General features: G+C 45.7%; 1 protein-coding gene across 1 annotated transcript in view; it reads right to left on the reverse strand.

The window, feature by feature from the left end:
* Positions 1–248: 248 nt before the first annotated feature.
* Positions 249–25,920, reverse strand: part of rpf1 (ribosome production factor 1 homolog) — a 32,532-nt gene continuing 6,860 nt past the window's right edge. Inside the window, exons 2-9 of the mRNA XM_068036616.1 lie at positions 13,488–13,544; positions 12,381–12,461; positions 11,853–11,948; positions 10,410–10,563; positions 6,547–6,629; positions 5,837–6,018; positions 1,090–1,216; positions 249–376 (exon numbers count right to left, since the gene is read on the reverse strand). Of these exons, the coding sequence (XP_067892717.1) occupies positions 335–376; positions 1,090–1,216; positions 5,837–6,018; positions 6,547–6,629; positions 10,410–10,563; positions 11,853–11,948; positions 12,381–12,461; positions 13,488–13,544 (822 nt within the window). The 3' untranslated portion in view covers positions 249–334. The remainder of the gene's footprint in view (positions 377–1,089; positions 1,217–5,836; positions 6,019–6,546; positions 6,630–10,409; positions 10,564–11,852; positions 11,949–12,380; positions 12,462–13,487; positions 13,545–25,920) is intronic.

Below are 25,920 nucleotides of genomic sequence, written 5' to 3' on the forward strand. Positions count from 1 at the left end.
GGATATATTCAAATGAATAAATTTAATTGATCCAAAACTTTAATCCTTTTACAAAGTACATTTACAAGGAGTCGTTTACATTTGATGTGAAGACAGAGTAGGTTCTAGGGCAAGACTTCCAAATTTGAGTATAACAAAAACATTGCTACAGACTTCGGCAACCAGCAACTGCTCCTCCAGAATTTATTTTCAAAGGTTCCAGCTGACGTCAGTTTTGAATAAAAATTGAGAACTGTTTAGTTTGCCTCCAGGATATCCAAAATACATTACGTGTACAGGCAGCGCTGCCAAGGGGCTTGTGTTACGGCTTCCACCAGTCCCATTAAGTCCGACTTTACAAGTGGAATTTCCTTCGATTTGTGTCCATTTCATGGCGCTGCAGAAAAAGAAAGCACTGCAAGTCAGTAAGAGCACACATTAAAATACCCGGTGTGTACTTGCTATAAGGCGGGTAAATCCCCTAACCTCAGTCAGTGGCAGAGATTCATTCCTCTACTAAAAAGATATCAATACCACTGTATCCAACAGGGAACAGATGAGGGAGTTATGGCACACGTAGGAACAGCTGAAGCAAATCACAATATGAATCTGTTTTTGGTGGTAAGTGCATATTTATGTGAAACTGAGGTGTCATTAAGTCAAAGGTAAAAGTTAAAATGTTGTCAATGGCCTTACCTGCACCTAACTTCTAGCTTTAATCCTAGCCACAAGAAATGTCAAATGACCAAATTATTCTGTACAATATACTTGACAAGGACATGTCCACAATTTGAGAATTTACAAAACTGTCTCCTCACCAACACTTGTATATGCTTCCCCCCTCAATTACATAAAAGCAACATGGAATGAAGTAATTTACATGATAGAATATACTATAACCCTGACAACACATTCTCACTCAATATAGTTAACTTTAAGTCATATTTACAGGATCTTAATGACGTTTTGATTTGAGATTGTAGCCAGAACCACAAAAAAGATTCAATTGATTACAGCTACTAAAATTAAAGCCCAAATCATCTTTGTTAAACTCTTCCAAACAGACGATAAAATGCAGCCCAAGACAACAAAAAATTCTAGATAACTGACCTTGTGGACCCACTCATATTCTCCATATTTTGAATCAAAGGTCCCTTTCTGCAAAGATCTAAGTTTCAGGGTGAAACGCGGCCCAAGTTCCTGAAGGCCCACTTTCTTTTCATTCCTGAATATGTACCTTTCAAACAAAAGCACTCGGTCAGTGTCTGGTTCTAATTAACTTGTGACGTCAGCTTAACATCTTACTTTAGGAGTCAAAATTAGTTCACTGGACTGTTTCCTGGGATGAGGAGATTGTCCTACGAGGACAGAATTTTTTTTATTACTTGTTCATGGGGCATGAGCACCGTTGGCCAGGCTAATTCTTGCTAATCCCCAACTGCCCTCGAGAAGGTGGTGATGAGCCACCTCTTGAACCACTACAGTCCATTTGGTGTAGGTACACCCATGGTGCTGTTGTGGAGGGAGTTTCAGGATTTTGACCCAGTGACAGTGAAGGAACGGAGATATAATCCCAAGTCACGATGGTTTGAGACTTGGAGGGGAACTTGCAGGCAGTGGTGTTCCCATGTGTCTGCTGCCCTTGTCCTTCTAGGTGGCAGAGGTCACAGGTTTGGAAGGTGCTGATGAAAGAGACTTGATCAGTTGCTGCCGCTGTGCAACAATGGTGGAGGGTGTGAATGTTGAAGGTGGTGGATGGGGTGATCAAATGGGCTGCTTTGTCCTGGATGGTGTTGAGCTTGAGTGTTGTTGGAATTGCACTCATCCAGGTAAGTGGAGAGTATTCCATTACCTTCTCAAGGGCAATTAGGGATGGGCAATAAATGCTGGCCATGCCAGTGATGCCCACATCCCATGAATGAATTTAAAAAAGACTTTTTTAGCAGTGCTTTCCAGATCAGAGACATTTATCGCACAGGAGGCGGCCATTCGGCCCATTGATTCCATGCTGGCTTTCCGTGGAGCAATTCAGTCAGTTCCGCTCCCCTGCTCGATCCTCGTAGCCCTGCAAGTTCAATTCCTTTAAGTGGCCATCCATTTTCCTTTTGATATCTGATAGTCTCTGCTTCCACTACCCTCGTTGACAGTGAGTTCCAGGTCATTACCACTTACTGCGTAAAAAAGTGCTTCCTCACTTTCCCCCTGCCTCTCTTGCCCAAAACATTCAATCTGTGTCCCCTAATCCAATGGGAACGGTTTTTCCTTATCTAACTTATCAAAGCCTGTCATAATCTTCTACACCTCTCTCAAATCTCCACTAAATCTCCTTTGGTCCAGAGAACAACCCAGCTTTTCCAATCTAAACTTCAAAGATAGATGCACATGCACCCCCCAGGTTCCTCTGTTCCTGCGCACACTTTAAAACTGCATCATTAATTCTATATTGCCTCATCCTAACCTTTCTGCCAAAATGCATCAGCTCACACTTGTCTGTTTTAAATTCCATCTGCCGCTGGTCTGCCCATTCTGCTAGCCTATGCCCTACTGCAAGCAGTTTGTATCATCTTCAGTTTGCTGCATCTTCAGGTTTGGTATCATTGACCCTTGGGGACCCTTACCATCCTCCAGCTGCAAGACAACAATTTACCACCACTCGCTGTTTTCTGTCCTTGAGCTAATTTTTATCCAATTGGACACTGACCTTCCTGTTCAGTGAGCCTCAATTTTTTTAACCAGCCTTTTATGTGGTACTTTATCAAATGCTTTATTAATATCCACATGAACATCCATTGCATTCCCTTCAACATTTTCTGCTACTTCAAAATATTCAATGAGATTAGTCAAACATGATCTGCCTTTAACAAATCTGTGGCTCTCCTTAATTAACTCAAACCTCTCCAAGTACCTGTTGATTTTTTCCCCTGATTATTGTTTCTAAAACCTTAACCGCCACTCATGTTAAACTAACTGGACTGTAATTGCTCGGACTGTCCTTACACCCTTTCTTGAATAAGGGTGTCACATTTGCCACTCTCCAATCCTCTGACACCTCCCCCATTTCTAGGGAAGATTGGAAGATTATGGCAAGTCCTTCCATTATCTCCACACCCACTTCCTTTGGCAACCTGGGATGAAAGCCATTCGGACCTAGTGGCTTATCTAGCCTAAGCATAGCCAGCCTTTCCAGTACCCACTCCCTCTCAATTTTTACCCTGTCTACTGCCTCTACTCTCTCCACCTCAACCGATATTTTGTCAGATTCCTCTTCCTTATTAAGGATCAATACAAAGTACTCCAAGTAATCTAGCCTTGCCCTGTGTCTCTAGGCATTTATTACCCTCTGTCTCGAATAGGCCCCACACCACCTCTTTCTACCCGCTTACTATTTGTGTGCCAGACAATTTTTCGGTTCCCTTTTAATGTTGACTGCCATTCTATTCTCATATTCTCTCTTTGCCAGTCTTATTTTCTTCTTCACCTCCCCTCAACTTATTGTATATGGACTGGTTCTCACTTGAAGAATTCACCTGGCGTGCATCAAACACCCTCTTTTTTTGTTTCATTATCTCTATCTCCCACATCTATTAAGGAGCCCTGTTTTTGGTACCCTCATCTTTCACCCTTGTTGGAATGTACCTAGCCTGTACCTGAAGCATCCTGTCCTTAAAGATAACCCATTGTTCCTTTAATTTTTCTTGTCAGATTTTGGTTCCATTGTATCCTGGCTAGATCCCTTCTCATCACATTGAAATTAGCCTTCTTCCAAGCCAGCTGTTCTACCTTATATTATTCATTACCTTTCTGCATTACTAGTCTAAACCTTATGATATGATCACTCTTACCTAAAAGTACTCCACCACAGACACTTGGCCCACCTCATTTCCCAACACCAGATCCAGCAATGCCTCCTTTCTAGTTGGGACAAGAACATACTGATTAAGGAAGTGATCCTGAATGCATTTCAGAAACTCCTCCCTTCCTTACCCTTTACTCGAACATTATCCCAATCGATATTTGGGTAATTAAAGTCCCCCAGTATCACCACTCTATAGTTCTTGCACATCTCTTATTTCCCTGCAGATTTGCTCCTCTATCTCTCAAAATATGGAAGCCTATAGAATACCCCTAGTAGTGTGATCATACCCTTTGTGCTTCTCAACTCTAACCAGATGAATTCTGGCCTTGCCCCCTCAAAGGCATCCTCTCTTTCCAACACTACAATGTCTTCCCTAATCAGTACTGCCACCCCACCACCCTTTTTTCCTTCTCTATCTTTTCTGAACACTTATTATCCTTTTATATTAAGCGCCCAATCCTCACCATTTTTAAGCTGTAACAACAGACTGTAACCACACGGTGGGTTGAGGGAGTCATACCTAGCGCAGAGGAAGGCGGCTGTGGTTGTTGGAGGTCAATCATCTCAACTCCAAAACATCACTGCAGGAGTTCCTCAGGGTAGTGTCCTTGGCCCAACTATCTTCAGCTGCTTCATCAATGACTTTCTCCCCATCATAAAGGTCAGAAGTGGGGATGTTCGCACAATGCTCAGCACCATTCACGACTCCTCAGATACTGAAGTAATCCGTGTAGAAATGCAGCAAGACCTGGACAATATCCAGGTTTGGGCTGATAAGTGGCAAGTAACATTCATGCCACACAATAGTCATGCCAGGCAATGACTATCTCAAACAAGAAAAAACCTAACCATCTCACCTTGACATTCAATGGCAGTACGATCGCTGAATTCCCCCATATAAATACCGTGGCTACAAGAGCAGGTCAGAGGCTAGGAATCCTGCGAGTAACTCACTCCTGACTTCCCAAAGCCTGTCCACCATCTACAAGGTACAAGTCAGGAGTGTGATGGAATACTCTCCACTTGCCTAGATGGGTGCAGCTCCAACACCACTCAAGAAACTCGACACCATCCAGGACAAAGCAGCCCACTTGATTGGCACGTCATCCACAAACATTCACTCCCTCCGCCACCGACACACAGTGGCAGCAGCGTGTACCATCTACCAGATGCACTGCAGCGATGCACCAAGTCTCCTTGAACAGCAAATTCCAAACCCGCGACCTCTACCACCTAGAAGGTCAAGGGCAGCAGTTGCATGGAAACGCCACCACCTGCAAATTCCCCTCAAAAGCCACACACCACCCTGACTTGGAACTATATCGCTGTTCCTTTACTGTCGCTGCGTCAAAATCCTGGAACTCCCTTCCCAACAGGACTGTGGGTGTACCTACACCCCAAGGACTGCAACGGTTCTAGAAAGCAGCTCACCACCACCTTCTCAAGGGCAATTAGGGATGGGCAATAAATGCTGGTCCACGTATCCCATTAACGTATATAGAATTAATTTCTCCGTCATGTGGCCTCAGGTTCTTCTGATCCTTGAGTCAAGTTTAAGCTTGCTGGACATCTCGCAACCCTTTGGTTATTGGATAGATTGCCACACACAAATCAATTCTGGAGCTCCAACCTCATCAGTACACAGTACTGCTATCTGAAAGGTACAAGCAGTGGTTTAACTATCTTTCATTGCAGATGACCCTGCTGAAATGCCTCGCTGTTTGTTAGCAAAGTGAGAAACTTCTGCTTCCTGTTTTGTTAGCTTTAAGGTATTTTTATCCTGAGTCAAGGATTTCAGAATGACCCACTGCATCCACATATATTATTACATTTTATCCTGCCCACAATTCTTACAAAAGCCATTCTTACCTTGGTTTTAGCAAGAAAGGCTACCAAATCGAAAATATATAATATATATATATATATATATATATATATATCCCAACAAGGACCTGGAGAAACTTTCATACGGTTTGTTTAAATACACTTTTAAAAGTGTACCTGTGAAATCTGAAAAAGATGTAGTCACGCTGGTTATGAAAAGTTGCGACTTGGCGTCCCACAAATTGTGGATTGTGAGGGAAGAAAACAGCAAACATTCTCCCAATAGCGTGTCCCAGACGGGTAGAGAAATTATTAAGAATCACTTCTGGTGCATGCTCTGTTGGATCCTTCCCCCTCCTCTGCAACAAAGATCACAGATTCGTGTTATATACTTTTTTTTTTCGGAAAGTGTGCTCGACCAAGTTTCTACAGCCATATATTAATCAACATCCACTCCTGAGAAAGGTTTCAAGAGTGACGAGAAAAATCTACATCAGCACCATCAAAATATTTCAGTCACTGGTTTAGGTTATCATTGCTCAATAAATTAGAACATCTGAACAGAGAACACTGTCTGGACAAGGTGCTCAGTGGAGTTTTGGGGTATCTATACTATCACCTTGCATCAACAGACTGCAACCCTACTACACATTCCATCATTTTTTTTGTGGTAATGGTTGAGCTGTTTAAAAGTGATAAAAACTAAATAAATGCAATTATATAATTCACAGAGAATTATTGGTATTCATTTACCCAGCCAGCGAACATTTTAAAACCCATCAAGTTTCAACATAGGATGAGTTTGTATATATCAACACATCAACCAAAGCCATCCTACAATTTTGCGTTTTCCAGCACACAGTAAACAAAGTTCCTTAACGTCTCACCTTAAGTTCTTTTGCTAGACGAACACTAGACATCTTGAAATGTGCTGTTGGCCCATTGGGAAGGTGGCTAACAATTAATCCATCTGTCGGTATTTGGTTAAGGAAAACGGAGTTCTGATTTCAGGCAACTTCACGAAATGATCACTCGGGGAAGTCAAGTTTCTTTTCTAATACAAGGTGGCGACGGAGTTTTTTTTTTAGAATTAGAATATTACAGCGCAGTACAGGCCCTTCGGCCCTCGATGTTGCGCCGACCTGTGAAACCATCTGACCTACACTATTCCATTTTCATCCATATGTCTATCCAATGACCACTTAAATGCCCTTAAAGTTGGCGAGTCTACTACTGTTGCAGGCAGGGCGTTCCACACCCCTACTACTCTCTGAGTAAAGAAACTACCTCTGACATCTGTCCTATATCTATCACCCCTCAACTTAAAGCTATGTCCCCTCGTGTTTGCCATCACTATCCGAGGAAAAAGACTCTCACTACCCACCCTGTCTAACCCTCTGATTATCTTATATGTCTCTATTAAGTCACCTCTCCTCCTCCTTCTCTCCAACGAAAACAACCTCAAGTCCCTCAGCCTTTCCTCGTAAGACCTTCCCTCCATACCAGGCAACATCCTAGTAAATCTCCTCTGCACCCTTTCCATAGCTTCCACATCCTTCCTATAATGCGGTGACCAGAACTGCACGCAATACTCCAGGTGCGGTCTCACCAGAGTTTTGTACAGCTGCAGCATGACCTCGTGACTCCGAAACTCGATCCCCCTACTAATAAAAGCTAGCACACCATATGCCTTCTTAACAGCCCTATTAACCTGGGTAGCAACCTTCAGGGATTTATGCACCTGGACACCAAGATCTCTCTGTTCATCTACACTACCAAGAATCTTCCCATTAGCCCAGTACTCTGCATTCCTGTTACTCCTTCCAAAGTGAATCACCTCGCACTTTTCCACATTAAACTCCATTTGCCATCTCTCAGCCCAGCTCTGCAGCCTATGTCCCTCTGTACCCTACAACATCCTTCGGCACTATCCACAACTCCACCGACCTTAGTGTCATCCGCAAATTTACTAACCCACCCTTCTACACCCTCTTCCAGGTCATTTATAAAAATGACAAACAGCAGTGGCCCCAAAACAGATCCTTGCGGTACACCACTAGTAACTAAACTCCAGGATGAACATTTGCCATCAACCACCACCCTCTGTCTTCTTTCAGCTAGCCAATTTCTGATCCAAAGCTCTAAATCACCTTCAACCCCATACTTCCGTATTTTCTGCAATAGCCTACCGTGGGGAACCTTATCAAACGCCTTACTGAAATCCATATACACCACATCCACTGCTTTACCCTCATCCACCTGTTTGGTCACCTTCTCGAAAAACTCAATAAGGTTTGTGAGGCACGACCTACCCGTCACAAAACCGTGCTGACTATCACTAATGAACTTATTCTTTTCAAGATGATTATAAATCCTGTCTCTTATAACCTTTTCCAACATTTTACCCACAACCAAAGTAAGGCTCACAGGTCTATAATTACCAGGGCTGTCTCTACTCCCCTTCTTGAACAAGGGGACAACATTTGCTATCCTCCAGTCTTCCGGCACTATTCCTGTCGACAATGACGACATAAAGATCAAGGACAAAGGCTCTGCAATCTCCTCCCTAGCTTCCCAGAGAATCCTAGGATAAATCCCATCTGGCCCAGGGGACTTATCTATTTTCACACTTTCCAAAATTGATAACACCTCCTCCTTGTGAACCTCAATCCCATCTAGCCTAGCAGCCCGAGGTCTCAGTATTCTCCTTGACAACATTTTCTTTCTCTACTGTAAATACGGACGCAAAATATTCATTTAACGCTTCCCCTATCTCCTCTGATTCCACACACAACTTCCCACTACTATCCTTGATTGGCCCTAATCTAACTCTAGTCATTCTTTTATTCCTGATATACCTGTAGAAAGCCTTAGGGTTTTCCCTGATCCTATCCGCCAATGACTTCTCGTGTCCTCTCCTTGCTCTTCTTAGCTCTCCCTTTAGATCCTTCCTGGCTAGCTTGTAGCTTTCAAGCGCCCTAACTGAGCCTTCACGTCTCATCCTAACATAAGCCTCCTTCTTCCTCTTGACAAGCGCTTCAACTTCTTTAGTAAACCAGTTGGGAGACTTAAAGCCCTTACAGTGCCACCCACTGTCCTACGTTGTTAACGCAAACTGATTGCACAAGATATCCATTCCTAATGTTTCCTTAGGCAGTTTCAGTAGTAAATATTGAACAAAAATTATAACTGGAAGCTGAACAAGCATCACTGCATATACTTTTTTTTAAAAATGATATATAGATATACTGTGGGAAACCAGGAAGTTCTCAGGTCTAGAAACACTGCACAAGCAATGCCATGCGCACACAAGCACAAATGTCATTACTGTGCATAACACAGCATCGTGGGCTGCTCTCATCTGATCTATATCCGTGCATCTCACACCTACCAGATTTTGATCTTCCTGCTACTGAACTGTTTTCAGCATACAGTAATCGTAAAACCCTCACCCAGTTAAAAACTTTTCTAAATGTTTGTGAAAAGCCACAGCAACACTAAAGATGACAAATGTCGCTCAGTATATCTTAAAGATAATAAAATTGTGCAAACGTTTATATATCAGCAAAATATAACTCTTGATCACAAGTACTGATAAGGATGGCAGCTTAGCACACCCTAGCTCATCCACCTAGAAAAGCCTACAGCCCCCACCACAGCATCTAACTTGCCTAACCTTAGCCACCAAGTGTCAACCATGCAGTGTGGTACTGGAGTCACATGTCAGAGTCATAGAGGATGCCAGGCCAGGGAAGGGTTCATTGAAAATTAGCAAGCTAGTTGCTTTTAAAACAATAATTGGACAGTTTTCATGGTCACTTTTCTGGTGGCAGCCAACAAAAATAATGAATTCAATTTTACTACCTTCCACAGTAGTACTCGAACCATTAGGCTACTGGACCCTTTATTTCCATTGAAACAATGCTGTGGGTTTACCATTTCTCTACCACATATATACACTTCTCCACGGCCCCCTCTTATCCACTCCTTTCAAAGCTCAATGCTTCAAGTCTCTCCTACAGTACCTCACAAGTCATAGGTTGCACAGCTAGTTAATGCAAGTTTAAAAGACTGCCAAACATCCTCTCTTTCATGGGGAGATGGTGGCTTAGTAGTAATGTCACTGAACTTGTAATCCCAAGGTCAAGGCTAATGCCCTGGGGACACAGGTTCAAATCCCACCATGGCAGCTGGTTGAATTTACATTCAATTAATTAATAAAAGATCTGGAATTGAAAGGGAGTCTTAGTGGTGCAATTGTCATTAAAAAAAAACCCATCAGATTCACTAATGTCCTGTAGGGAAGGAAATCTGCCATCCTTACCTGGTCTGGCCTACATGTGACTCCAGACCTGCAGCAATGTGGTTGACTCTTAACTGCCCTCTGAAATGGCCTAGCAAGCCACTCAGTTATCAAGGGCAATTAGGAATGGGCAACAAATGCTGGCCTTGCCAGCGACACCCACGTCCCATGAAATAAAAAAAATTAAAACTACACTGCTGAAATGTACTACAAGAGAAAGAAACTGCATTTACAGAATGCCATTCACGATCTCAGGGTGGCACAAAGCCCCTTGATACAAAAGCAACATTCAAAAAGGAATCAAAAAGGAACTGGCAATATCTGAAATTTGTAGAGGAATGGAGTACACAAAACTCTCCTGCAACAAGTACAAGTTCAAATTGGAATACTGAAGAGTTGAAGAAAACCAACTGCAGTTTCAGGCAAGCTCACAAACATAAAGGATACTTGGTACTTTCCTATCTTCATTGATGACAAGCAAGTCTGTAAAATCTCTGGCGACGCACTGTGGTATGATCTTTTTCAAAGCCAATCCTCTCCTGTAGTAGACGTGCGAGTTTGGGATTACCTTTGCCAGCTGCACACACAGCCTTACCGTTCTCTGAAAAACAATCATCCATTCGAAATTTTAAAATGTGCAACGGCTGAAGGCAGCATTTAGGGTACACAACTGGACGCTGGAACCTTGAGCTTAGGGTGGGGAGGGAATAACCTGGGCCCGAACATTATCCAACAGATTCCACTGGAAAATTCATCCGGGGTAGGCTGATACACAATTACTACAGTGGTCAAATAACACAGACTACAACAAAAACTTAACTGGCCCAGCCATATAAATACTCTGGCTACAAGAGCAGGTCAGATACTATGAATTCCATGGTGAGTATCTCACTTCCTGACTCCCCAAAGCCTGCCCACTATCTACAAGGCACAAGTCAGGAGTGTGATGGAACACTCTCCACTTGCCTGGATAGATGCAGCTCCAACACCCAAGAAGCCCGACACCATCCAGGACAAAGCAGATGAAGCAAAGTGGCTATAAGATGCACTGCAGCAATTAAAGGCTCCTTCCAACCCACAACCTCTACCAACTAGAAGAACAAGGGCAGCAGACACATGAGAACACCACCATCTGCAAGCTCCCCTTCAAGCCACACATCCTCCTGACTTGGAACTCTATACCGCCGTTCCTTCGCTGTCGCCGAGTCAAAATCCTGGAACTCCCTAACAGCAGTGTTGGCTTACCTACATCAAGGACTGCAGTGGTTCAAGAAGGCAGCTCACTTCCACCTTCTCAAGTGCAATTAGGGATGGGCATTAAATGCTGGCCTAGCCAGCGATGCCCACATAAAAAAGAAGAATCTAGACTTATAAATGGAGAATGACCACTCCATCAGGACTGTATGTGCACATGGAATTTTATTTTTTATTTATTTAGAGATACAAGCACTGAAACAGGCCCTTCGGCCCACCGAGTCTGTGCCGACCATCAACCACCCATTTATACCAATCCTACACTAATTCCATACACCTACCACCTACCTGTCCCTATAATTCCCTACCACCTACCTATACTAGGGGCAATTTATAATGGCCAATTTACCCATCAACCTGCAAGTCTTTTGGCATGTGGGAGGAAACCGGAGCACCCGGAGGCAACCGGAGCACCCGGAGGAAACCCACGCAGACACAGGGAGAACTTGCAAACTCCACACAGGCAGTACCCAGAATTGAACCCGGGTCACTGGAGCTGTGAGGCTGCGGTGCTAACCACTGCGCCACTGTGCACTCCAAGCAGCTGTCAGCACCTCCAAGAGAATAAAACTGGCATAAACTTCCCTCTCACAATTACCTACGTCTCTTGTCCCTTTAGCATTTACTTTGACATACCCCTCGAGGCCGGTCAGATGTGGTAATAAGGATCTTCGGATTAGTTTCTCGGTTGAAGTAGGAAGAAAACTCATCTGTAGCTTCATCGAAAGCCACCTGTGGAAGATTCACGTTATTTTTAAATAATCTGTGCATTCTCCTGACTAAAGGTTTGCATAATCACTCAAAATATAATTCACACTTCAATCTCACCTAGTTTTAATTTAAAGCACTTTGAAAATATATTTTCTTACATACAAAAATTTTCCATGTAGCGAACACAATATGGAAGCAAGAGCTCCAAAAGGTTGCCACTGCTCTCTAATCTCATGAACACCCAGCATAAAGGAAGCACGCGGGCCCCACCCTCTGCCAAACAAAACTTTAGTCCTTTCACCCAAGATTCAAAGATTTAACAATTCAAAATTGAAGACTATTGGTGTTTAACTAACATTACTGAGCATCTTACTAAAATGCAGCAAAGACAACATGCCAAAGGTGTCCTTTTACACTGATTCATGGGGGGTTTGGCAAAACCTATAAAATTACCTCTTCGTCATTCGGGTCCACAGTTGTTTCATCATACACCCGCTGGTTTTCAATCGTCTTCGGAACTGGTTTGGGTGGTGCCTTGGATAGAAAGATGTAATCAGGGAGAGCAAAGTTAAATTCACTTTAAGAAACAAGACCTGCGCTTTTTGGTTTCGCTTTTATACATTAAACCACTCTCAATTGTTGCACACCCAAATGACTCGTGCCAAGTCGGCATTCTCAGTACCAACTGGGCAGCACAGTGGTTAGCACCGCAGCCTCACAGCTCCAGCGACCCGGGTTCAGTTCTGGGTACTGCCCTTGCGGAGTTTGCAAGTTCTCCCTGTGACCACGTGGGTTTCCTCCCACAGCCAAAGACTTGCAGGGTTGATAGGTAAATTGGCCATTGTAAATTGCCCCTAGTGTAGGTAGGTGGTAGGAGAATTGAGGGAAGGTGGGGATGTGGTAGGGAATATGTGATTAATGTAGGATTAGTATAAACGGGTGGTCGTTGGTCGGCACAGACTCGGTGGGCCGAAGGGCCTGTTTCAGTGCTGTATCTCTATGACTCTAACCCTTTGATGCGAGCAGCCACTCGCATCTTCCCAAAATTAAAATGCAAGCTCTCCTACTTATTATGCTCTATTTTGAACCATTCCATATTAACGGATGATTCAACTTGAAAGCAGAAATCAAAACATCTAAACCACAGCACTGTGCTCGTGGACAAGAATAAGTGCCCCCCCCCCCCCACCCAAACCCATAATGGTACAGCTGTGTACAATAGCCAACCAGACCAAAATAATACCATGTTCACTTGGGACAGTAGTTGTGGGGTGCTACAACTGGTCATAGTGCTTACAGTCTGTGGACAGGAAAATCAATCAGCTCCAACTCGCTGCCTTAGTTCCATAACCCTCAATACCCTTCAACCTAATAAACATCTTCAAATCTCAGCTTTGAAATTTTCAACTGTCAAAAACCCTCAACAATTTTGAACACTCATTGTGTCCCCTTAACTTCCTCAGCTCCAGTAGTACAATCCCATCTCCTCTAGTCTGTCTGTATAACTGAAGCCCTGCTGTATCATGCACATTTTGAACTTGTACATTAAGGGACAGTCACCTTGTCTCCAAGTGCCTCCCTCTCCTTCTGTCGTTTCTTTTTGGCTGCCAGCTGCTCCTGAATAACAATGGATTAAATTATAAAACGAGTTAGCGTCATTCAAAATCAGAAGGCACAACATCTAGAAACCCACCCACAGCTCAAAATACAAGCTGAACCACCCACAAGTATAAACGTCACCAGTGGGTCTGTGATTATTAGTTTTTTCTCGAGTACACTGCAGAATGACGGTTCGGGGAGGGAGCAGTTTGCTGAGACTGTAGTTCGGGTCAGCACTGAAGTTCAAGCTTTGGGGAAGCACTGACTACAAAGCCAATATGAAAACGGTTTAAGTGTAGAAAATGTCCAATGGAATTTAGGCTCATCACAGAATCCCTCCTTTTCGTGGCTGGCAAAGATAACCAGGGCGGCAGGTCAGCAAAGGGCTTGACTCTCAGCTCAACTGTACAGAGGTCTGAAAGCACAACCCTGAGCTTCCGGTTGCTTGCCATTTCAACACACACCACCCCCCCCTCACCCCCGCTCTCATTTCAGTCCCTGGCCTGCTGCACATGTTCCAGCGAACATCAACGCAAGCTCAAAGAGCAGCACCTCATCTTTCAATTAGGCACTCGACAGCCTTGCGGAATGAACAGAGTTCAACAATTTCAGAGCATGACTGGCCTTTGTTTTATATTTTTCTTTATTATTTTATTTTTTAACCATGTGTCTTGTTTTTCATGTTTGTGCTTCTGGACAGAGCTGCTCATTACTCTGCCATTAACACACTCTCTGGACTAATATTTTGTCTGCCATTAACACTCTCTTTGCCTTTGTCCCATAACAGCTTTGTTATTTAATCCCTCCTGCCCTATCACACACTTTCCCTTTTGTTCTCTTCCCCACCAACCACCCCCACAACCCCCACACCTTCACTTGCTTAAAACCTAATTCTTTTCTAACCTTTGCCAGTTTCGATGAAAGGTCACAGACCTGAAGCGTTAACTTTGCTTCTCTCTCCACAGATGCTGCCAGACCTGCTGAGTATTGCCAGCACTTTTGTGCAGAGGAACACTTGACCTGAATGAAAATCTACACAAGCAGCTTTACCCACTCTTGCTGAACCTGCCCACAGCATAAATGGAGCAATTCAGCAAAAATAGGAATGATTTTCTACTGGAAGGAGTTCCATAATATTAAAAAGGTACCAGTGTTATTGTGGTTAGACTCACATGCAAGTCTTCTCTAAAGGCATTCTTTTAATGAATGCACTGCATTGTAAAGCAGGGAGATTTTTTTTTTAAAATCAAGAAAATGGAATCTTCTAAAGTAAATCTTGTACAATACCACTTCTACACTTCGTGAAGATTTGTCTAACTCCTAATTTATTCCTTCCCACATGAAAAGACTATGAGCTACCTACCCATTCAAACATTGTGAGTTTGCTCACATCATTACCACAGCAATTGTTTACCATACTGGCAAAGAAAGAATTTGAGTTTGTTAAACTCATCACATCCTTGGAACAAAATCCTACTTTTGAGGCGGAGTCACAATTGTGTAGATAAAAATGGCAGCCAATTTATGCACAGAGCACAGACCATAAACGAGAGGAATAACCAATTAAAATATATATGGCAGGGCTGGTTAAGGGATCGGGTGGAATGTTGGGAGAACTCCCCTGCTCTCCTTCAAATAGCGCGATGGGATTTTCGTTTTCTCACATCCACCCAATTGGATGCAAGCATTTTAGCCGGGAAACGGCACCTCCAACAATGCAGCACCCTCAGCACTACTTCAGCCTAGATTATGTGCGCACATCCTGGAGAGGAATGGCAATATTTATAGAGCCATTGCCACAGCTGCTCGACCTTCTTTCTAATCTAGGATGTGGGCAGCACTGGCAAGGTCACAAATGATGCCCACCTCCAGTTGCCCTGATGTGGTTCTTGCTGTAGCAGCATTCCCATGACGATGGGAGTTTGGGAATTGAGAAAACTGAAGGAACAGGCATTACACATCCAAGTCAGGGTGCTGTGTAACATGGGAGGTAATGGAGTTTCCATTGCATTGTTTGTCTTTCCAGGCAGCAGAGGTTACAAGGTGCTACTGAAGTAACCTAGACAAGTTCCTGGAATGCACGAATACAGGCAGATTGAGTCCAGTGGCAGAGGCAACAATCAAGCACTCTGTAATAAAAGCAAAATACTGCGGATGCTGGAAATCTGAAATAAAAACAGAAAGTGCTGGAAATACTCAGCAGGTCAGGCAACATCAGTGGAGAGAGAAGCAGTTCTGAAGAAAGGTCTCAGACCTGAAACGTTAACTCTGCTTCTCTCTCTACAGATGCTGCCTGACCTGCTGAGTATTTCCAGCACTTTCTGTTTTAGTCAAGTACCCTGTCCTGGATGTGTCGAGGTCCTGGAGTATTTTTGTGGTAGAGCAACTTAAGCAAGCTGTGACAATTCCAATACTTGAGCCAGGCTTCTTGTGACAGAGTTAATTCAATGTTTTAAACTGCTCCCACTACAAGTGGCAGACCTCTATTAGTATTAATACTGCACTCTAGTGTTATGCAGCTCAAAGTATTCTCTCCAGTCAGTTTGGAGGGTGTTTTACATAACTCAAGTTGACATGGGATGAAAATTTCACTTCACTGCCACCGTACTTCAGTACAATCAGTGAGCAAACCTGTTTGAGCATAACTGTCCTCATTATGATCAAATGTCACAGTTTATGTGACGGATGACAGACTAAACAAGTTTTACAGATACTGGAACCACATACTCACTCTGTCGAAATGTGGCAATGTATCCAAATAAGCTGGGAGGACATTTGCAAACATATATCCATCAGACAGTGCACGGCATTTAAAATCAACACAACATTTGCATGGCCCAGGTATCTCACTGCCTGCAGATAGGGTTCGCAGTTTCAATTCCAACCAAAACAACTCAGTATGACTCCAACAGAAAGGCTGGCCGTGAATACTGATATATCTATTTTATGTTAGTTGTGACAAATGATTTTTCTCAAAATGAAAACCATTTTACATCCCTCGATACTGAAAAAAGTGTTCATCGCCCCTGTCAAGTAACTTCAAATCTGTCCTGACAGTACCAATGTTTATACATCTCTTATCAACATAAAGTGTTGAGAATAACCAGAGCCAGCTATCAAGAATAACTTAAAACTATGAAAAGTTAACACTGCAAACCATCTCCCTCCCTCTCTCTAACTTGTATGTGTTAGAGAAACTGGAACTATTCCATCCAGTTCATGCTTTTCCTCTACACAAGCTGTAATTTTAATCTACTGTGCCTGCCTAGTTCCCATATCCCTTTGCTCCCCTGTCCTTCAAATCTGTAAAATGTTGACTTGATCTTTGTTACACTAATGCATTCCACAGCCTCACAACACACTGTGTAAAAAAGCAAGTTTCTCCTGTTCACTGCCCCAGGTCTCTCATATTTATAGTTCTGGTCTCTATCATAGACACTGGAGAATGCAGAGAAACAATTCACAAAGATGTTAGAACTTAAGAGGAAAGGCTGGGTCTCTTTTCTCTCAGAGAGGAGGCTGAGGGGTGACCTAATAGAGGTCTGTAGAATTATGAAGGGGCTTGATAGGGTAGACATAGAGATAATGTATCCACTTGTACGTCCAAAACTAGGGGTAACATGATACAAGATGCTAATCAATAAATCTAATAGAGAATTCAGGAGAAACTTCTTTATTCAGAGAGTAGCGAGAATGTAAAACTCATTACCACAAGGAATAACAAGCAGAGATGTATTAAAGGGGAAGCTAGATAAACACAAGGGACAAAGAGATAGAAGGATATGTTCATAGGTTTAGATGAAGTAAGGATGGGAGGAGATTTCTGTGGAGCATAAATAACACCATGAAACATATGGATAGAATGGTCAGTTTCAATGCTGCAGATTGCTATTTTATAAAATATGTAATCTTGGATTTATGTAAACAACTACTCTAAAGCAAACTGATTACACACTGCACTCCTGTTTGCGAGCGATAGATTTTCTTTGCCTCTAACTTGATTCCCAAAATCATCCAAGTACACAGTTTAGTGAACAACAACTGGCATCAGACAATAGAAAGAATTAAACAAAAGGCTTGGTTTTCAGCCGCTTAACTACAATTTTATGTACATACAGCAGTAAAATTAAATGAGTTGCTTTGCCAAAACAAAATTATGGGTGAAGAAAAATCCACACAACTTCCAAGAGTGTAGAAATTGAGAATTAGAAGGCAGGAAAATGCCAGATCGTAAGCAACTGGCAGATCAAGCAAGATTCAAGAGAGTGATAACAGATAGAAGACATCAAGGAAACATAGTCTAATTAGTTCAGACTCATCTCTTCCACTACCTCCACTCACAAGGTAACCCCTCACCCTATCCCCAAGGGTAGATTTATTACCATTCATTTCTCCCCATCCTCTCTTCTCCACCCGCCCCCCTCACCCACTCCTCCCACCCTCTTTCCGCACACTTGCCCCTCTCTCTCCTGCCCCACACACTTTTCCGCGCCATCTCGCACCTCCCTCCCACATTATACCAGCATTTACATTTCAAAAGTATTTATTTGGTTGTCACAGAAGAGACGCTAACCATTTCCCTTTGAATTTCAATGGCATGGCCATCGCTGAATCCCCCATTATCAACACCCTGGGGATCACCACTGACCAGCCACAACAGCAGGTATTTTGCTTCGGTCTTCACCATAGAAAATACAAGTAACATCCCAGAAATAGCTGTAACTCAGGAAGTGGAAGGGAGGGAGGAACTCAAGAAAATTACAATCACCAGGGAAGTGATACTGAGCAAATTGTTGGAGCTGCGGGCTGACGAGTCCCTGGGTCCTGATGGACTTCATCCTAGGGTCTGAAAAGAAGTGGCTAGTGAGATAGTTGATGCATTGGTTTTAATTTTCCAAAATTCCCTAGATTTGGGGCAGGTACCATTAGAGTGGAAAATAGCCAATGTAACTCTTTTATTCAAAAAGGGAGGGAGACAGAAAGCAGGAAACCACAGGCCAGTTAACTTAACAGGTTCTAACATTATCCCTATGACAGTTATTATTTAAGATGTTATAGCCGGGCAACACGGTTTTGTGAACAGGAAATCATGTTTAATCAATTTATTGGAGTTCTTTGAAGTGACGCGCAGTAGATAAAAGGGGATCTGGTGGATGTACTGTACTTAGATTTCCAGAAGGTATTTGAGAAGGTGTCACATCAAAGGTTATTGCAGAAAATAAAAGCTCATGGTGTAGGGGGTAACATTTTAGCATGAACAGATGATTGGCTAGCTAACAGGAAACAGAGAGCAGACATAAATTGGTCATTTTCTGGTTGGCAAGATGTAATGAGCGGTGTGTCACAGGGATCAGTGCTGGGGCGTCAACTTTTTACAATTTATATAAATGACTTGGATGAAGGGACCAAAAGTACGGTTGCTAAATTTGCTGATGATACAAAGATAGGTTGGAAAGTAATGTGAAGAGGACATAAGGAGGCTACAAACGGATATAGATAGGTTAAGTGAATGGGCAAAGATCTGGCAAATGGAGTACAATGTGGGTAAATGTGAAATTGTCCATTTTGGCAGGAAGAATAAAAAACACAATCTAAATGGTGAGAGATTGCAGAGCTCAGATGCAGAGGGATCTGGGCGTCCTAGTGCATGAATTTCAAAAGGTTAGTAGGCAGTTACAGCAGGTAATTTGGAAAACTAATAGAATGTTATCAGGTATTGCGAGGGGAATTGAATACAAAATTAGGGAGATTTTGCTTGTTATACAGGGAATTGGTGAGACCACATCTGAAATACTGTGTGCAGTGTTGGTCTCCTTATTTAAGGAAGGATGTAAATGCATTGGAAGCAGTTCAGAGAAGGTTTACTAGACTAATACCTGGAATGGGCAGGTTGTCTTATGAAAAAAGATTGGACAGGGTAGGCTTGTATCCACTGGAGTTTAGACAAGCAAGAGGAGACTTGATTGAAACATATAAGATCCTGAGGGGTCTCGACAGGGTGGATGTGGAAAGGATGTTTTCTCTTGTGGGAGAATCTAGAACTAGGGGTCACTGTTTAAAAATAAGGGGTCGCTCATTTAGAATTAGAATTAGAATATTACAGCGCAGTACAGGCCCTTCGGCCCTCGATGTTGCGCCGATCATCTGACCTACACTATTCCATTTACATCCATATGTCTATCCAATGACCACTTAAATGCCCTTAAAGTTGGCGAGTCTACTACTGTTGCAGGCAGGGCGTTCCACGCCCCTACTACTCTCTGCGTAAAGAAACTACCTCTGACATCTGTCCTATATCTTTCACCCCTCAACTTAAAGCTATGTCCCCTCGTGTTTGCCATCCTCATCCGAGGAAAAAGACTCTCACTATCCACCCTATCTAACCCTCTGATTATCTTGTATGTCTCTATTAAGTCACCTCTCCTCCTCCTTCTCTCTAACGAAAACAACCCCAAGTCCCTCAGCCTTTCCTCGTAAGACCTTCCTTCCATACCAGGCAACATCCTAGTAAATCTCCTCTGCACCCTTTCCAAAGCTTCGACATCCTTCCTATAATGCGGTGACCAGAACTGCACGCAATACTCCAGGTGCGGCCTCACCAGAGTTTTGTACAGCTGCATCATGACCCCGTGGCTCTGAAACTCGATCCCCCTACTAATAAAGGCTAACACACCATATGCCTTCTTAACAGCCCTATTAACCTGGGTAGCAACTTTCAGGGATTTATGTACCTGGATACCAAGATCTCTCTGCTCATCTACACTACCAAGAATCTTCCCATTAGCCCAGTACTCTGCATTGCTGTTACTCCTTCCAAAGTGAATCACCTCACACTTCTCCGCATTAAACTCCATTTGCCATCTCTCAGCCCAGCTCTGCAGCCTATCTATGTCCCTTTGTACCCTACAACACCCTTCGACACTATCCACAACTCCACCGACCTTCGTGTCATCCGCAAATTTACTAACCCACCCTTCTACACCCTCATCCAGGTCGTTTATAAAAATGACAAACAGCAGTGGCCCCAAAACAGAACCTTGCGGTACACCACTAGTAACTAAACTCCAGGATGAACATTTGCCATCAACCACCACCCTCTGTCTTCTTTCAGCTAGCCAATTTCTGATCCAAAGCTCTAAATCACCTTCAACCCCATACTTGCGTATTTTCTGCAATAGCCTACCGTGGGGAACCTTATCAAACGCCTTACTGAAATCCATATACACCACATCCACGGCTTTACCCTCATCCACCTGTTTGGTCACCTTCTCGAAAAACTCAATAAGGTTTGTGAGGCACGACCTACCTTTCACAAAACCGTGCTGACTATCGCAAATGAACTTATTCTTTTCAAGATGATTATAAATCCTGTCTCTTATAACCTTTTCCAACATTTTACCCACAACCGAAGTAAGGCTCACAGGTCTATAATTACCAGGGCTGTCTCTACTCCCCTTCTTGAACAAGGGGACAACATTTGCTATCCTCCAGTCTTCCGGCACTATTCCTGTCGACAATGACGACATAAAGATCAAGGACAAAGGCTCTGCAATCTCCTCCCCAGCTTCCCAGAGAATCCTAGGATAAATCCCATCTGGCCCAGGGGACTTATCTATTTTCACTCTTTCCAAAATTGCTAACACCTCCTCCTTGTGAATCTCAATCCCATCTAGCCTAGTAGGCTGTATCTCAGTAATCTCCTCGGCAACATTTTCTTTCTCTACTGTAAATACTGACGAAAAATATTCATTTAACGCTTCCCCTATCTCCTCTGATTCCGCACACAACTTCCCACTACTATCCTTGATTGGCCCTGTTCTAACTCTTATCATTCGTTTATTCCTGATATACCTATAGAAAGCCTTAGGGTTTTCTTTGATCCTATCCGCCAATGACTTCTCGTGTCCTCTCCTTGCTCTTCTTAGCCCTCCCTTTAGATCCTTCCTGGCTAGCTTGTAACTCCCAAGCGCCCTAACTGAGCCTTCACGTCTCATCCTAACATAAGCCGCCCTCTTCCTCTTGACAAGCGCTTCAACTTGTTGAGTAAACCACGGCTCCCTTGCTCGACAACTTCCTCCCTGCCTGACAGGTACATACTTATCAAGGACACGCATTAGCTGCTCCTTGAATAAGCTCCACATTTCGTTTGTGCCCATCCCCTGCAGTTTCCTTCCCCATCCTACACATCCTAAATCTTGCCTAATCGCGTCATAATTTCCTTTCCCCCAGCTATAATTCTTGCCCTGCGGTATATACCTGTCCCTGTCCATCGCTAAGGTAAACCTAACCGAATTGTGATCACTATCGCCAAAGTGCTCACCTACATCTAAATCGAACACCTGGCCGGGTTCATTACCCAGTACCAAATCCAATGTGGCATCGCCCCTGGTTGGCCTGTCCACATACTGTGTCAGAAAACCCTCCTGCACACACTGGACAAAAACAGACCCATCTAAAGTACTCGAACTATAGTATTTCCAGTCAATATTTGGAAAGTTAAAGTCCCCCATAACCACTACCCTGTTACTCTCGCTCCTGTCGAGAATCATCTTCGCTATCCTTTCCTCTACATCTCTGGAACTATTCGGAGGTCTATAGAAAACTCCCAACAGGGTGACCTCTCCTCTCCTGTTTCTAACCTCGGCCCATACTACCTCAGTAGACGAGTCCTCAAACGTCCTTTCTGCCGCTGTAATACTTTCCTTGATTAACAATGCCACACCCCCCCCTCTTTTACCCTCTTCTCTGTTCTTTCTGAAACATCTAAATCCCGGAACCTGCAACATCCATTCCTGCCCCTGCTCTACCCATGTCTCCGAAATGGCCACAACATCAGGATCCCAGGTACCAACCCATGCTGCAAGCTCACCCACTTTATTCCGGATGCTCCTGGCGTTGAAGTAGACACACTTTAAACCAAGTTCTTGCTTGCCAGTGCCCTCTTGCGTCCCTGTAACCTTATCCCCTACCTCACTACTCTCAACAGCCTGTACACTGGCACTGCAATTTAGGTTCCCATTCCCCTGCTGATTTAGTTTAAACCCCCCCGAAGAGCACCAACAAATCTCCCCCCCAGGATATTGGTACCCCTCTGGTTCAGGTGAAGACCATCCTGTTTGTAGAGGTCCCACCTACCCCAGAAAGAGCCCCAATTATCCAGGAAACCAAAACCCTCCCTCCTACACCATCCCTGCAGCCACGTGTTCAACTCCTCTCTTCGCTAGCACGTGGCACAGGCAACAACCCAGAGATAACAACTCTGGTTGTTCTCGCTCTAAGCTTCCACCCTAGCTCCCTGAATTTCTGCCTTAAATCCCCATCTCTCTTCCTACCTATGTCGTTGGTGCCTATGTGGACCACGACTTGGGGGTGCTCCCCCTCCCCCTTAAGGATCCCAAAAACACGATCGGAGACATCACGTACCCTGGCACCTGGGAGGCAACACACCAACCGTGAGTCTCTCTCGTTCCCACACAACCTCCTATCTGTTCCCCTAACTATGGAGTCCCCAATGACTAATGCTCTGCTCCTCTTCCCTTTTCCCTTCTGAGCAACAGGGACAGACTCTGTGCCAGAGACCTGCACCCCATTGCTTACCCCTGGTAAGTCGTCCCCCCCAACAGTATCCAAAACGGTATACCTGTTGTTGAGGGAAACGGCCACAGGGGATCCCTGCACTGCCTGCTGGTTCCCTTTCCTTCCCCTGACGGTAACCCATCTACCTACTTCTTTTACCTGAGGTGTGACTGCCTCAGGTCGAGTGTCTTTGGAACTCTCTTCCTCAAAAGGCAGTGGAAGGAGAGTCGAGAAATATTTTTAAGACGGGTAGATAGACTCTTCATAAGCAAAGGGGTGAAAGGTTATGTGGGGTTGGCGGGAATGTGGAGTCACGGTTACAATCAGATCAGCCATGATCCTGTTGAACAGCGGAGTAGGCTCGAGAGGACGAGTGGCCTACACCTGCTCCTAATTCGTATATACATATGCCAGAGGCTGGGAATTCTGTGGCGAGTAACTCACCTCCTGACTCTCCAAAGCCTGTCCCACCATCTACAAGGCACAAGTCAAGAGTGCAATAGAATACTCTCCACTTGCCTGGATAAGTGCAATTCCAACACTCAAGAAGCTCAGTACCACCCACCACCTTAAACATTCACCCTTCTACCACCAGCGGACAGTGGCAACAGCGTGCATCATCTATAAGATGCATTGCAGCAATTCACCAAGGCTCCTTCGACAGACCCTTCCAAAACTGCGACCGCTACCATCTAGAAGGATAAGGGCAGCAGATATATGGGACCACCACAACCTACAAGTTCCCCTCCAAGCCACAAACCACCCTGACTTGGAACTACTTCGCTGTTCCTTCATAGTCGCTGGGTCAAAATCCTGGAACTCCCTTCATAATACCACTATGGGCGTACCCGCAACAGAAAACTGCAGCAGTTCAAGGCAGCGGCTCACCACCACCTTCTCAAGGGCAAATAAAACAAAGATTTAGGGACATCAGGATGTCATGAAATGCACTATAGAGATGCAAGTTGTTCACAACCGCCCACTCATTCACATTCCACTCACAGCAGACTCTCCTCTCCCAGATCCCTCCTATCTGCACACTCCCTTCTCCACCCACCCTCCTCCTTCTCCCACCTAGTAACGCTCCTCCCTCTCCCCCTCTCTCTTTTTCTTCCCGTCACCCCCTTCTCTCTCCCTCCCTGCCCCCCTCTCTCCCATCCCCTCCCTGCCCCCCCTCTCTCCCACATCCCCTCTCTACCCCCCATCCCCTCTCTCTACCCCCCCATCCCCTCTCTCTACCCCCCCCATCCCCCGTCCCCTCCCTGCCCCCCCTCTCTCCCACATCCCCTCTCTACCCCCCCCCCCATCCCCTCTCTCTGCCCCCTCTCTTCCCCCATACCCTCCCTGCCCCCCCGCCATGGCCACTCCCCTCTCTCTCCCCATCCCCTCCCCGCCACCCCTCTCTCTCTTCCCCCCCCGTCCCCCCTCTCTCTCTCTCCCCCCCCCGTCCCCCCTCTCTCTCTCTCCCCCCCCCGTCCCCCCTCTCTCTCCTCCCCCCCCCGTCCCCTCCCTGCCCCCCCTCTCTCTCTCTCCCTCCCTGCCCCCCCTCTCTCTCTCCCTCCCTGCCCCCCCTCTCTCTCTCTCTCTCTCCCTCCCTGCCCCCCCTCTCTCTCTCTCTCCCTCCCTGCCCCCCCTCTCTCTCTCTCTCTCCCTCCCTGCCCCCCCTCTCTCTCTCTCTCTCTCCCTCCCTGCCCCCCCTCTCTCTCTCTCTCTCTCCCTCCCTGCCCCCCCTCTCTCTCTCTCTCCCTCCCTGCCCCCCCTCTCTCTCTCTCTCTCCCTCCCTGCCCCCCCTCTCTCTCTCTCTCTCCCTCCCTGCCCCCCCTCTCTCTCTCTCCCTCCCTGCCCCCCCTCTCTCTCTCTCTCTCTCCCTCCCTGCCCCCACTCTCTCTCTCTCTCTCTCTCCCTCCCTGCCCCCCCTCTCTCTCTCTCTCCCTCCCTGCCCCCCTCTCTCTCTCTCTCCCTCCCTGCCCCCCTCTCTCTCTCTCTCCCTCCCTCCCTCTCGTCCCCTCCTCTCTCTCCGTCCCCCCCTCTCCCCTCCCTGCCCCCCCTCTCTCTCTCCCCCCCCGTCCCCCCCTCTCTCTCTCCCCCCCGTCCCCCCCTCTCTCTCTCCCCCCCGTCCCCCCCTCTCTCTCTCTCCCTCCCTGCCCCCCCTCTCTCTCTCTCCCTCCCTGCCCCCCCTCTCTCTCTCTCCCTCCCTGCCCCCCCTCTCTCTCTCTCTCTCTCCCTCCCTGCCCCCCCTCTCTCTCTCTCCCTCCCTGCCCCCCCTCTCTCTCTCTCTCCCTCCCTGCCCCCCCTTTCTCTCTCTCCCTCCCTGCCCCCCCTTTCTCTCCCCCCCCCGTCCCCTCCCTGCCCCCCTCTCGTCCCCTCCTCTCTCTCCGTCCCCCCCTCTCCCCTCCCTGCCCCCCCCCTCTCTCTCCCCCCCCCGTCCCCCCCTCTCTCTCTCTCTCCCCCCCGTCCCCCCCTCTCTCTCTCTCCCCCCCCCGTCCCCCCCTCTCTCTCTCTCCCCCCCCGTCCCCCCCTCTCTCTCTCTCTCCCCCCCCGTCCCCCCCTCTCTCTCTCTCCCCCCGTCCCCCCCTCTCTCTCTCTCCCTCCCTGCCCCCCCTTTCTCTCTCCCTCCCTGCCCCCCCTTTCTCTCCCCCCCCCGTCCCCTCCCTGCCCCCCTCTCGTCCCCTCCTCTCTCTCCGTCCCCCCCTCTCCCCTCCCTGCCCCCCCTCTCTCTCTCCCCCCCCCGTCCCCCCCTCTCTCTCTCTCTCTCCCCCCCGTCCCCCCCTCTCTCTCTCTCCCCCCCCGTCCCCCCCTCTCTCTCTCTCCCCCCCCC

The sequence above is a fragment of the Heterodontus francisci genome, chromosome 8 (genome assembly GCF_036365525.1).
Source record: "Heterodontus francisci isolate sHetFra1 chromosome 8, sHetFra1.hap1, whole genome shotgun sequence".
Lineage (NCBI taxonomy): Eukaryota > Metazoa > Chordata > Chondrichthyes > Heterodontiformes > Heterodontidae > Heterodontus > Heterodontus francisci.